General features: G+C 42.0%; 1 protein-coding gene across 1 annotated transcript; it reads right to left on the minus strand.

Moving 5' to 3' along the window:
* Positions 1 to 252: 252 nt before the first annotated feature.
* LOC116989678 (histone H2AX-like) lies at positions 253 to 10,265 on the minus strand (the record flags this gene model as incomplete). The annotated part of the gene is made up of 2 exons (XM_033047290.1): positions 9,888 to 10,265; positions 253 to 261 (listed from the first exon to the last, which is right to left on the minus strand). Coding segments are annotated over exons 1-2 (387 nt in total), but the record flags the coding sequence as incomplete, so codon positions are not given.
* Between the last annotated feature and the right edge of the window lie 3,877 nt (positions 10,266 to 14,142).

A 14,142-nucleotide genomic window follows, 5' to 3' on the forward strand; every position in this document is an offset into this window, starting at 1 on the left:
ACTGTGCACAGTTATTCCCAGATCCCTCTGTTCACCCTACCATTTACCATATACGTCCTATTTTGATTTGTCCTGCCAAGATGTAGCACCTCACACTTATCAGCATTAAACTCCATCTGCCATCTTTCAGCCCACTCTTCCAACTGGCATAAATTTATCCAGATGCTTATATATATTATCTCTAAGTATCCTTTCCATTAATTTGCCCACCACTAACATCAAACTAACAGGTCTATAATTGCTAGGTTTACTCTTAGACCCCTTTTTAAACAATGGAACAACATGCGCAGTACGCCAATCCTCCGGCACTATTCCCGTTTCTAATGACATTTGAAATATTTCTGTCATAGCCCCTGCTATTTCTACACTAACTTCCCTCAATGTCCTAGGGAATATCCTGTCCGGACCTGGAGACTTATCCACTTTTATATTTCTCAAAAGTGTCAGTACAAGTTCAAGTTCAAGTGATTCTCATAGTTTCCATAGCTACTCTATTTGTTTCCCTTACCTCACATAATTCAATATCCTTCTCCTTGGTGAATACCGAAGAAAATAAATTGTTCAATATCTCCCCCATCTCTTTTGGCTCTGCAGATAGCTGTCCACTCTGACTCTCTAATGGACCAACTTTATCCCTCGTTATCCTTTTGCTATTAATATAGCTGTAGAAACCCTTTGGATTTACTTTCACCTTACTTGCCAAATCAACCTCATATCTTCTTTTAGCTTTTCTAATTTCTTTCTTAAGATTCTTTTTACATTCTTTATACTCCTCAAGCACCTCATTTACTCCATGCTGCCTATAATTATTGTAAATCTCTCTCTTTTTCCGAACCAAGTGTCTAATTTCCCTTGAAACCCATGGCTCTTTCCAATTTTTACTATTTCCTTTCAACCTAACAGGGACATAAAGATTCTGTACTCTTAAAATGTCACCTTTAAATGTCCTCCATTTCTCTTCCACATCATTCCCATAAAACAAACTGTCCCAATTTACTCCTTTTAAATCCTTTCGCATCTCCTCAAAGTTAGCCTTTCTCCAATCAAAAATCTCAACCCTGGGTCCAGTTCTGACCCTCTCCATAATTATATTGAAACTAATGGTATTGTGGTGGAAGGGGCAGAAAACGCTGGTGGGTGTTGCGTACAGGAAATTAGAAATGCGTGCGACAAAGGCAAAACCGTTATAATGGGTGACTTCAATCTACATATAGATTGGGTGAATCAAATTGGCAGGGGTGCTGAGGAAGAGGATTTCTTGGAATGTATGCGGGATAGTTATCTAAATCAACATGTAGAGGAACCAACGAGAGAGCAGGCTATTTTAGACTGGGTATTGAGTAATGAGGAAGGGTTAGTTAGCAGTCTTGTTGTACGTGCCCCCTTGGGCAAGAGTGACCATAATATGGTTGAGTTCTTCATTAGGATGGAGAGTGACATTGTTAATTCAGAAACAATGGTTCTGAACTTAAAGAAAGGTAACTTTGAGGGTATGTGACGTGAATTGGCCAAGATTGACTGGCAATTAATTCGAAAAGGGTTGATGGTGGATATGCAATGGAAGACATTTAAAGACTGCATGGATGAACTACAAAAATTGTTCATCCCAGTTTGGCAAAAGAATAAATCAGGGAAGGTAGTACATCCGTGGATAACAAGGGAAATCAGGGATAGTATCAAAGCGAAGGATGATGCGTACAAATTAGCCAGAAAAAGCAGCATACCGGAGGACTGGGAGAAATTCAGAGACCAGCAGAGGAGGACAAAGGGCTTAATTAGGAAAGGAAAAATAGATTATGAAAGAAAACTGGCAGGGAACATGAAAACTGACTGCAAAAGTTTTTATAGATATGTGAAAAGAAAGAGATTAGTTAAAACAAATGTAGGTCCCTTGCAGTCAGAAACAGGTGAGTTGATCATGGGGAACAAGGATATGGCGGACCAATTGAATAACTACTTTGGTTCCGTCTTCACTAAGGAAGACATAAATAATCTGCCGGAAATAGCAGGGGACCGCGGGTCAAAGGAGTTGGAGGAATTGAGTGAAATCCAGGTTAGCCGGGAAGTGGTGTTGGGTAAATTGAATGGATTAAAGGCCGATAAATCCCCAGGGCCAGATAGGCTGCATCCCAGAGTACTTAAGGAAGTAGCTCCAGAAATAGTGGATGCATTAGTAATAATCTTTCAAAACTCTTTAGATTATGGAGTAGTTCCCGAGGATTGGCGGGTAGCAAACGTAACCCCACTTTTTAAGAAAGGAGGGAGAGAGAAAACGGGGAATTACAGATCAGTTAGTCTAACATCGGTAGTGGGGAAACTGCTAGAGTCAGTTATTAAAGATGGGATAGCAGCACATATGGAAAGTGGTGAAATCATTGGACAAAGTCAGCATGGATTTACAAAAGGTAAATCATGTCTGACGAATCTTATAGAATTTTTCGAGGATGTAACTAGTAGCGTGGATAGGGGAGAACCAGTGGATGTGGTGTATCTGGACTTCCAGAAAGCTTTCGACAAGGTCCCACATAAGAGATTAGTATACAAACTTAAAGCACACGGCATTGGGGGTTCAGTATTGATGTGGATAGAGAACTGGCTGGCAAACAGGAAGCAAAGAGTAGGAGTAAACGGGTCCTTTTCACAATGGCAGGCAGTGACTAGTGGGGTACCGCAAGGCTCAGTGCTGGGACCCCAGCTATTTACAATATATATTAATGATCTGGATGAGGGAATTGAAGGTTATATCTCCAAGTTTGCGGATGACACTAAGCTGGGGGACAGTGTTAGCTGTGAGGAGGATGCTAGGAGACTGCAAGGTGACTTGGATAGGCTGGGTGAGTGGGCAAATGTTTGGAAGATGCAGTATAATGTGGATAAATGTGAGGTTATCCATTTTGGTGGCAAAAACAGGAAAGCAGACTATTATCTAAATGGTGGACGACTAGGAAAAGGGGAGATGCAGCGAGACCTGGGTCTCATGGTACACCAGTCATTGAAAGTAGGCATGCAGGTGCAGCAGGCAGTGAAGAAAGCGAATGGTATGTTAGCTTTCATAGCAAAAGGATTTGAGTATAGGAGCAGGGAGGTACTACTGCAGTTGTACAGGGTCTTGGTGAGACCACACCTGGAGTATTGCGTACAGTTTTGGTCTCCTAATCTGAGGAAGGACGTTATTGCCATAGAGGGAGTGCAGAGAAGGTTCACCAGACTGATTCCTGGGATGTCAGGACTGTCTTATGAAGAAAGACTGGATAGACTTGGTTTATACTCTCTAGAATTTAGGAGATTGAGAGGGGATCTTATAGAAACTTATAAAATTCTTAAGGGGTTGGACAGGCTAGATGCAGGAAGATTGCTCCCGATGTTGGGGAAGTCCAGGACAAGGGGTCACAGCTTAAGGATAAGGGGGAAATCCTTTAAAACCGAGATGAGAAGAACTTTTTTCACACCGAGAGTGGTGAATCTCTGGAACTATCTGCCACAGAGGGTAGTCGAGGCCAGTTCATTGGCTATATTTAAGAGGGAGTTAGATGTGGCCCTTGTGGCTAAGGGGATCAGAGGGTATGGAGAGAAGGCAGGTATGGGATACTGAGTTGGATGATCAGCCATGATCATATTGAATGGCGGTGCAGGCTCGAAGGGCCGAATGGCCTACTCCTGCACCTAATTTCTATGTTTCTATGTGATCACTGGTCCCGAACTGTTCCCCAACGCATACCTCTGCCACCTGACCCGTCTCATTTCCTAACAGGAGGTCCAGCACCGCCCCTTCTCTAGTAGGTACTTCTATGTATTGCTGCAAAAAACTATCCTGCACACATTTTACAAACTCCAACCCATCCAGCCCATTTACAGAATGTGTTTCCCTGTCTATGTGTTGAAAATTGAAATCTGCAAATGAAACAGTCTATTTCAGAAATGTTAATGATATTAAATGGCCTTAGAATATCCTAAAGATTGTTTATTTGGACAATTTCATTTTGAATATTTGATTGACTTTAGGGATTTTTTCTGCTATCCTGTGAGCTAAATTTAGCATTGCATTTTACAATTCTGAACACATTGCACACTCCAGAAAGTTCTTAATTCATTTTTACATTCCTTTCTGTTACAAAATGTTGATGTGTAGCATCAATGTTCAATTTTTACTTGATTCTTATTTAAATAATTTCATTCAATACATTGAGCAAACCCTCAACAAGGTCACCAACATTTAAAATATATGGCTCAGCCAGCAACATGAGGGGGAACTTCTTTACTCAGAGAGTGGTAGCTGTGTGGAATGAGCCTCCAGTGGAAGTGGTGGAGGCAGGTTCGATTTTATAATTTTAAAATAAATTGGATAGGTATAGGGTGATTTCACGAAAGGTCACTGGAGCGTAAATCCCCACTCACGTGACCGAAAATTTTAACTGAGGGACAAGCGTCACTTCCGGTACATGTTAGTGAATGGGAAAACACGCACTTTCACACCCGTTAAAAACATCGAAAACGGCCAGTTTTTGAGCTGCAATTAAGTGAGCCAGTCGGGGTGACCGTGAGGAACAGCTACCTAAATTTACAGTAAAAAAAAAAGATAGAAACTAAGGTAAATACAAGAGGGAGCTGAAGGGGCCAAAACGGCGGAAGTTGATTGCGGACATTTTTCGTGGAGATTTAAAGATCCAAAATATCGGGAATTATCGCGTTTGCTCGCTGCATTTCATCAAAAGTGGCATTATTGACTTTTTATCTTTATTCATTTGTTAGATGAAAAGTATTACAAGTTAGAAATCCTTCAGTAAAATTGCAAAATCGCCCATGGTTCTCAGGTAGGTTTTAACATGCAAAATGAAAACGCTTCTGAAGCTACATTCACCATTTAAATAATCGTAAACTTGCAATGCGTTTGGAAATCAATTTTACTGAGATGCAAGTTTACGATTATTTAAATGGTGAATGTAGCTTCAGAAGCGTTTTCATTTTGCATGTTAAAACCTACCTGAGAATCATGGGCGATTTTGAGATTTTAAAAATCAAGTCTGCAATTTATCCCATCAGATAAAGCATAAAAATAAGTTTAATTTGACACCTAATTCACTTTCATATCTCAAGTATTTAAAAAGTTATGGCCATTTTCATACTGGGAAATGAGCATCTTGTTCCCTATTGATTTTCTATGGACATAACAAAAAAGCTGTGATCGTGAACAGTCAAAAGCCCATAATTTTCTTAAAAATTAAGAGAACTGAATGAAATTTTCAGTTATCATAGATTGAAGCATTCTGAAACAAATATAAAATTATCTTACTAGGATGACCTGAAATTAAAGCATATAATTAGTTAGTTACCTAATTGTAGCTAATTTCAGACTTCAATTACTAGATCTAAACATCTATCCATTTCTTAATAAATGATTAACATTTTTAAATAGCCTAAATGTCCAAATAATATTCACAAATAATTCACAATAAAACATGATTTTTAAATCTCATTTACATTAATTTATAGACCAAATGGAAGGAATTTAGTGTTCAATTGCTGTAAATTAAAGTCCATTTAAATCAGCTTTCCAGTGGGATCCTGTGAACGCGCTGGTTTAGAACGTTCACATTGCGGTAGATTTGTGCCCTCAAATGCCGAGAAAAATACTGCGGGATATAATGGGCCCAAAATGAGCTACTCGCAATATTAAACTTTGTATAAAGGGATCTTTAGAAGCCCTTTTTAATGTAAAAATATACAGCCTACCTTCTACTATTTGCTTTATGAGACCCTGCGGTTGTTGGTGGTCGCGGGTTTAGAGATTGATTTGTAAACTACTATAACTATTATACGAGGCCTTTAAAACTAATAATAGCTTTTGCGACGGGGTCTTCCAGCGATTTTTCGTTAATAATTAACTAGGCTGAACATCTTCGATTTGAACAGCCTAGCGAAAATCGCGTTTTAAACCCGCCCCCTCTAAACGGCGCCAAAATCGCGCACACCCGCAGCGACAGATTTTCAGCGACGCTTCAGGTAGGCTTTGCAACATACCTACTAGAAGGGCCGAGATGGCCCGTTTCCATGCTGTAATTGTTATATGGTTATAAATGTGATTAAATCAAAGTTTACTCTCCAATTATTGATTTGTTTGTGCTCTGGTGATAATATATGACCAAATGGATATATGCAGGTGTTTTTTTATTGTTTTCATTTCAAATTCATTTGTTGAAGATTAAACCCCCTCTATGTCGGGCTGCAAGAAGATATGCTCACAGGGGTAAAAATTCGCCCGAAGACGCTACCGTCGATGAGCACTGGGCAAAAGCCTGGTAAGCAGCGCCTCAATGGCAACAAGACTGGTCAGGAGCAAAGATACTAGAGCGGAAATAGTATATTTGGTCAGGAGACCTTCACACACAGCAAAAGGCAGAGAGGCCATGATGGAGACCTCATCGTACAATCATGAATCAGATAGGAGAGACAGAAGTATTTTCCCATGATGGATCTGTCAAAGACTACAGGCTTAACGTTTAAAGGCGAGAGAAAGTTTAAAGGAGGTGTATGGGGTAATGTTTTTCACTCCTGAAACGTGCCTGAAACGCTTTGTCGGGGTGGTGGAGCAATTCATTTTTGCAATCGGACCGACAGCAGTTGAATCGGGTTACTGTTTGCCTCTCCATTTAAATAAACCCAACCCAATGTAAGTATCCGAAACGTGGAATAAAGCCCTGGAAATAAAGTCGTAGCGCCGTAATGTACACAACATTAAACGATAAAGGCACAAATAAGGCTCCCAGAAATAAATTGAAATATGGCACTATGAATTCATCCTTGGTGTCGTTATTTCTGCGTTGTTCTAAACTCAGACACTCTTCCCACCAAAGACCTTATAGCTCCTCTATAATCTTTGCTTCCCACGATGTCTAAACACGCACAGTCCAAATTTCTCTCTGACCATCCTTGGGACGCTGTGTTATTGGAGCATCTAAACACTCGTCATCGACATTCTTTAATCTCATTGGTTGAAATGTGGCAAGGATACAGCTTTCTCATTGGCTGTGACTCTGCAGTTTTCAAGTATATTTCGATCCGTCTATGCAAATGAGACGTCCGGTTGCTCTGCAAACGGTTTACTGGTGGCCGTTGGCTGTTTTGAAATTTCAAACCTGCAAATGAAACAGTCTATTTCAGAAATGTTAATGATATTAAATGGCCTTAGAATATCCTAAAGATTGTTTATTTGGACAATTTCATTTTGAATATTTGATTGACTTTAGGAATTTTCTCTGCTATCCTGTGAGCTAAATTTAGCATTGCATTTTACAATTCTGAACACATTGCACACTCCAGAAAGTTCTTAATTCATTTTTACATTCCTTTCTGTTACAAAATCTTGATGTGTAGCATCATTGTTCAATTTTTACTTGATTCTCATTTAAATAATTTCATTCAATACATTGAGCAAACCCTCAACAAGGTCACCAACATTTAAAATATATGGCTCAGCCAGCAACGTTAAATTGACTACAGCTAATTATTTGCATTTAACTTCTTCTCTTCAACTGTTGATTAGCTTTGTCCATACAATAAATTAACAAATAATGTAGAACCATCTCTGTATACTGTGGAAAACCATGTGATTAGAATGTTATTTAATTTGTCAAATCAAGTTTATTGTCGGCGTACAGGTACAAATGAAATCTTGTTTGCAGCAGGATGACAAACGCACAAAAACGTAAATCATTCATAAATAGCACATGAAAAGTCTGCAAGAGAGTAACAAGAAAAATGTTAAGAAAAACCAAGGAATTGCAATATCATAAGTGGTCGAGGTCTGGTTAAGTTATTGGAATGGAAAGTGATTTTGAAGTAAAATTGGCAAGTAGATAATTTGCTGTATGTAGCACAGTGCTACCCTGATGTTTGTGCTGCCTTTATCACAACACCCTGTGACACAGGACACCAACCTGTGAACCATCTTAGCCAAGTGGGTCACCGCCATGCCCAAGGACTTCCATTTGGCCTGGCGCATTCACAGTGAATACGCCCACATTTCTTTGGGTCTGGCGATTTGACTAAAAATAACCCAAACACTCATTTAACAGCTACAAAAATGGATGGGTAACCCAGCTGCAAGGCGGTGAAACCTAAACTGCATTATCCCACGTTTGCTACCACAAAATATGATAGAAATGCAAGTCAGTTAACCAACATGTGCAATTATTCTGTAACACCCATTTGATTCTACACAACAGACACATGCGTCTGCTACCTCTATCATCTAATATTCGTTGAAGTACTTTATATTCATAAAATGCATTGAATAGTGATTTTGGTGAGCCCAGGTTGGCTCTTTTTTCCATATCGTATCTCCGTCCCCATTGCGGCCTAACATCGCAGAGCTTGTGATCACTTTGCCGGGGATTGAAGAACCAACCGGGGGGTCTGTGGACTTTAACATCGTGAAGCGCACGGTCTCTGGTAAGAAGAGGCTGACTTGGGAGCTCCATTGGGAGTGTTTCAACCACCCTGACGCGGGAGGTTTGATCACCCTGAAGGTGCCTTCGATCGTTGGCTGCAGCGGCTTTGATCGCTACCACTGCAGATGGTTTGACTGCCCCGACCGCAGGAAAACAAGAGAAAGAGGATTGAACTTTATTGCCTTCCATCATAGTGAGTAATGTGGAATCCACTGTGATGGATGTTTGGTTATCAATATAAGTAACATCCATTTGTTCCAAATATCTATCAGTCAAGCACCACTAAAAACCCAAGAGCATTATATTCCACACTTTGGGAACAGGTGGCTCTGGAGACACTAGTTATCATCTTCCAAAATGTTGTAAGAATCTGAAATCACTTCCTCATGGAGTGAACTACATTGATTAGCATTTAGTAGTCTATATCATTCTCTTCCTTGGTGATTTAAAAGCTTGTCGAGATACTTAAACTTTGTGAGTCTCTGCCTCCATCACCGCCTCAGTCAATGAACTCCAGATTGCAATCATGTTGTCTAGCATCTCCTTCAACTTCCTCTCTTGACAGCTTATTCCACATACCCACTATGCTCTGTGAGGTGGGAGATTGCAACCTTCACGTGGTCCGCCCTGTTTTGACGAATGCAATCAACCTGGCGTGTACAATCAAATAAGATCAAATAGAACAAGTTGTCCTACAACTTTAGGCTCTGCACGCCATACTCAAGAAGAGACTATGCTTTGTGTCAAAAAGTTGCCCTACCCAGGTACATATTGAGTCAGTCCCGTCACCTTAAACATTTGTCCCATGGTTATTGATTGTCCTATTCTGGGTAAAATACAGTGCATCTACCATAATATTCCCCCCATGATCTTGTACACCTCCATAAAATCATCTCTCAACCTCCTGTGCTCCAAGAAATAAAGTCGAAGCCTGCCCAATCTCTCCTTATAGCTCAGACCCTTAAGAACAGAAAACATCCATGTAAGTCTTGTCTGCATTCCTTCCTGCGTAATGTTTTTTTTACATTATTTAAAAAAATATTCGTCATATTCAGAAACATATCAAATAACGTGTTAATAGACTGCACGATGGATCCTGATCTCGGGTGCTGCATATGTGGACTTCACACATTGTCCGTGACGATGTAAATTCATCGGCCCTTTCGTCTCCTCCCACATCTGAAAGACGAGTAATTTGTAAAATAATCGCACATTAAATTACCCCAATGTACATCGAGTTGATGACAAAGTGGGATAACGGTTTACTTATACTCGGCATCGAATCAATGGTGCGAAGGGCCTGTTTCCATGCTACAAAAATAGATTTATTTGTTAAAATATATTACACCAGGATAAAACTCTTTAGGGATAGCTTTAGTGGCTCTTAAAAGAGCCTTTTTGTGTTTAGTTGAATTATGTTGATGTCATTTAGACATAAACTTTGCTTTGTTGGCCGGTTTTCTTGGGCAGCAGTACAGCCTGGATATTGGGCAAAACCCCACCCTGGGCAATGGTGACCCCACCCAACAGCTTGTTGAGCTCCTCATCGTTGCGGACGGCGAGTTGCAGGTGGCGGGGGATGATCCTGGTCTTCTTGTTGTCGCGGGCCGCGTTTCCCGCCAATTCTAAAATCTCCGCTGTCAGGTACTCGAGCACCGCTGCTAAATAAACCGGAGCGCCAGCACCAATGCGCTCAGCATAGTGACCTTTTCGTAACAATCGATGGATTCGTCCAACAGGGAATTGCAAACCAGCTCGGGAAGAACGGGTCTTTGTTTTGGCGCGAACTTTCCCACCAGTTTTGCCTCTTCCTGACATCTTCGCTCTACTCCACAGAAACCAAATGATTCCGAAACAACGGTCGCAGGTTCTTTTATAGCTTCGTCATGGACAGAAGATGGAGCCGTTTTTCATTGGTCAATTGTTTCCCCTTTGTTTCTGATTGGCTTTCTATAGAAGACTAATAGAGAAACGTTCCTAAATTTCAGCCAATGGAAATAGAGCTCTTATCTATCCCTAATTAGCATATGGTATAAATCCGAAAAGTTGACACTTTCTCTTTCTTCGACGTCATCTGTCCCGTTGAGTATTTCCAGCGGTATCTGATTTTACTCAAGGTTCAAAAATAAATAAAACCTGATTTTACTTAAGGTTCCATTTTGCAGATCCAATTAAGTTGTTTAGTGGACCATCAAGAAACTATAAGTGAACAATTGATTTAAATATGTTTCCTCGGGATTAGCCACAATGATAATGCATTGTAGTAGCATGTCAACCTATATATGTGTAGAGAATGACCGGATGACATTTTTTCATGCAATGTTGAATCTCTGGAACTTTCTTTCCCTAGCGGGTTGTGGAGGCGAGGGTATTTGAAGAAGCCGGAGAAGTTCAAAAAAGGAATTAGAGGCAATGGAGAAAAGGGGGAAATCTTTTAGGACCGAGATGAGAAAAACATTTTTCACACAGACAGTGGTGAATCTCTGGAATTGTCTGCCACAGAATGTAGTTGAGGCCAGTTCATTGGCTATATTTAAGAGGGAGTTAGATGTGACCCTTGTGGCTAAAGGGATCAAGCGGTATGGAGAGCCAGAAGTATTTCCCCGAGGCATTTACCACCATTGCTGGGGACTTCAATAAGGCAAACCTAAAGAAATCACTCCCTAACTTCCACCAACATGTCTCCTGCTGCACCAGAGGACCTAACACCCTCGACCACTGTTACACCGCCATCAAGAATGCCTATCGTTCTATCCCTCGCCCTCACTTCGGTAAATCCGACCATCCCGCGGTGCTGCTTCTTCCTGCCTACAGGCAGCAATTGAAGAGCGCACCCCCAGAAGTGAGGACAGTACAGAGCTGGTCTTGGGGGGCAGAGGAACAACTCCAGGACTGTTTGGAGTCTGTAGACTGGGCAATGTTCCAGGACTCGGCAACGGACTTGAACGAATACGCCACAGTCGTTACAGACTTCGTAAAGAAATGTGTGGAGGACTGCATCCCTACAAAAACCTTCCGAGTGTTTCCCAATCAGAAACCTTGGATGAACTTTGAGATCCGCACTCTTCTGAAGTCCAGACACAGGGCATTCACTTCCAATGATACAGTGGCCTACATGAAGTCCACATACAACCTTGGTAAGGCCATCAAAAAGGCCAAAAGGGACTTCTGCTCCAAACTGGAGGATGAGACAGATGTTTGGCAGCTGTGGCGGGGCCTGAATGCAATCATCTCCTACAAGGCGAAACCAGGAGGCAGCTCAAATGTCGACGAAACATCACTCCCTGTCGAGCTCAATGCGTTTTACGCACGCTTTGATAGGGAGAATACTGATGTGCCTTCACGATCCCCCATTCGCTGTGATGGCATTTCAGTCTCAGTCACAGAGGCCGACGTCAGGTAATCCTTCAGAGGGGTGAACCCCCGAAAAGCACCTGTACCTGATGGTATACCCGGTCGTGTTCTAAAAACCTGTGCGGACCAACTGGCTGGAGTTTTTACGGATATTTTCAACCTCTCACTTCTGAGGTCTGAGGTCCCCACCTGCTTTAAAAGGGAATCAATTATACCAGTGCCCAAGTAAGGTGACGTGCCTCAATGACTATCGACCAGTGGCACTAATGAGAGGTTGATCATGGAGCAAATCAACTCCTATCTCGACAAAAACCTGGACCCACTGCAGTTCGCTTACCGCCACAACAGATCAACGGTGGATGCGATCTCGCTGGCCCTCCACTCCGCTCTGGACCACTTGGACAACAAAAACTCATATGTCAGGCTGTTATCCATCGATTACAGCTCGGCATTTAACACAATCATTCCCTCCAAGCTGGTTACCAAACTCGCAGAACTGGGTCTCTGCGCATCCCTCTGCAATTGGATCCTCGACTTCCTCATTCTCAGTCTGTTCTATTGATGGAGATGTGTCAGCCTCGATAACAATCAGCACAGGAGCACCTCAAGGCTGTGTGCTCAGCCTCCTGCTGTACTTACTCTATACTCATGACTGCGTAGCCAGTCACAGTGCGAACTCCATCATCAAGTTCGCTGACGACACCACTGTTGTGGGGTGTATCACTGATGGGGATGAGTCAGAGTATAGAAGTGAGATCGAGCAACTGTCCATATGGTGCCAGCGCAATAACCTGGCCTTCAACACCAGCAAAACCAAGTAACTGATTGTGGACTTTGGAAGGAGTAGGAGGGGGACCCACAGCCCCATTTATATCAACGGGTCAATGGTTGAAAGGGTCAAGAGCTTCAAATTCCTGGGCGTGCACATCTCTGAAGATCTTTCCTGGTCCGAGAACACTAATGCAATTATTAAGAAAGCTCATCAGCGCCTCTACTTCCTGAGAAGATAACGGAGAGTCGGTTTGTCAAGGAAGACTCTCTCTAACTTCTACAGGTGCACAGTAGAGAGCATGCTGACCGGTTGCATCGCGGCTTGGTTCGGCAATTTGAGCACCCTGGAGAGGAAAAGGCTACAAAAAGTAGTAAACACTGCCCAGTCCATCATCGGCTCTGACTTTCCTTCCATCGAGGGGATTTATCGCAGTCGCTGCCTCAAAAAGGTTGGCAGTATCATCAAAGACCCACACGATCCTGGCCACACACTCATCTCCCTGCTACCTTCAGGAAGAAGGTACAGGAGCCTGAAGACTGCAACAACCAGGTTCAGTAATAGCTACTTCCCCACAGCCATCAGGCTATTAAACCTGGCTCGGACAAAACTTTGATTATTAATTACCCATTTTCTGTTATTTGCACTTTATCAGTTTATTTATTCATGTGTGTATATATTTATATTATGGTATATGGACACACTTATCTGTTTTGTAGTAAATGCCTACTATGTTCTGTGTGCTGAAGCAAAGCAAGAATTTCATTGTCCTATACGGGGACACATGACAATAAACTCACTTGAACTTGAACTTGAACTTGGATGATCAGCCATGATCATATTGAATGGCGGTGCAGGCTCGAAGGGCTGAATGGCCTACTCCTGCACCTATTTTCTATGTTTCTATGGCGTGGAAGAGGAGATGAATTCCATGGTAGACCACCCATGACAATATTAAATGGTGTGGTAGACTTGACGGTCGAGTGGTCAGCAAATTTGGGCCCCATATCATAGGAAGGATGTGCTGGCTCTGGGAAGGGTCCAGAGGATGTTTACAAGAATGATTCCAGGAATGAGTGGGTTATCATATGATGAGCGTTGCACTGGGCCTGTACTCGCATGAGTTTAGAAGGTTGAAGGGGGGGACCTCATTGAAACTTACAGAACAATGAAAGGCATAGAGTGCAAGTGGAAAAGATGTTTCCACTGGTGGGAGAGTCTGGGACCAGAGGTCACAGCCTCAGCATTAAAGGGCGCTCTTTTAGAAATGATGTGAGGAGGAACTTCTTTAGTCAGACGGTTGTTAAACCGTGGAACTCATTGCCACTGAGAGGTTTGGAAGTCAATCAGTGGGTATTTGTAAGGCAGAAATAAACAAATTCTTGATGAGAATGGGTGTCAAGAGGTATGGGTAGAAGGCAGGAAAATGGGAGTCGGAGGCATATATCAGCTGTGATTTAATGGTGGAGTGGACGATGGGCAAAATGGCCTAATTCTACTCCTATGAGGTGAAATTATCTCTTTCCTCTTGCCTATTTTGTTCTGTCATCTAGTTCAACAATTGGTACAGTG

The sequence above is a fragment of the Amblyraja radiata genome, chromosome 29 (assembly GCF_010909765.2).
Source record: "Amblyraja radiata isolate CabotCenter1 chromosome 29, sAmbRad1.1.pri, whole genome shotgun sequence".
In the NCBI taxonomy this organism is placed as follows: Eukaryota; Metazoa; Chordata; class Chondrichthyes; order Rajiformes; family Rajidae; genus Amblyraja; species Amblyraja radiata.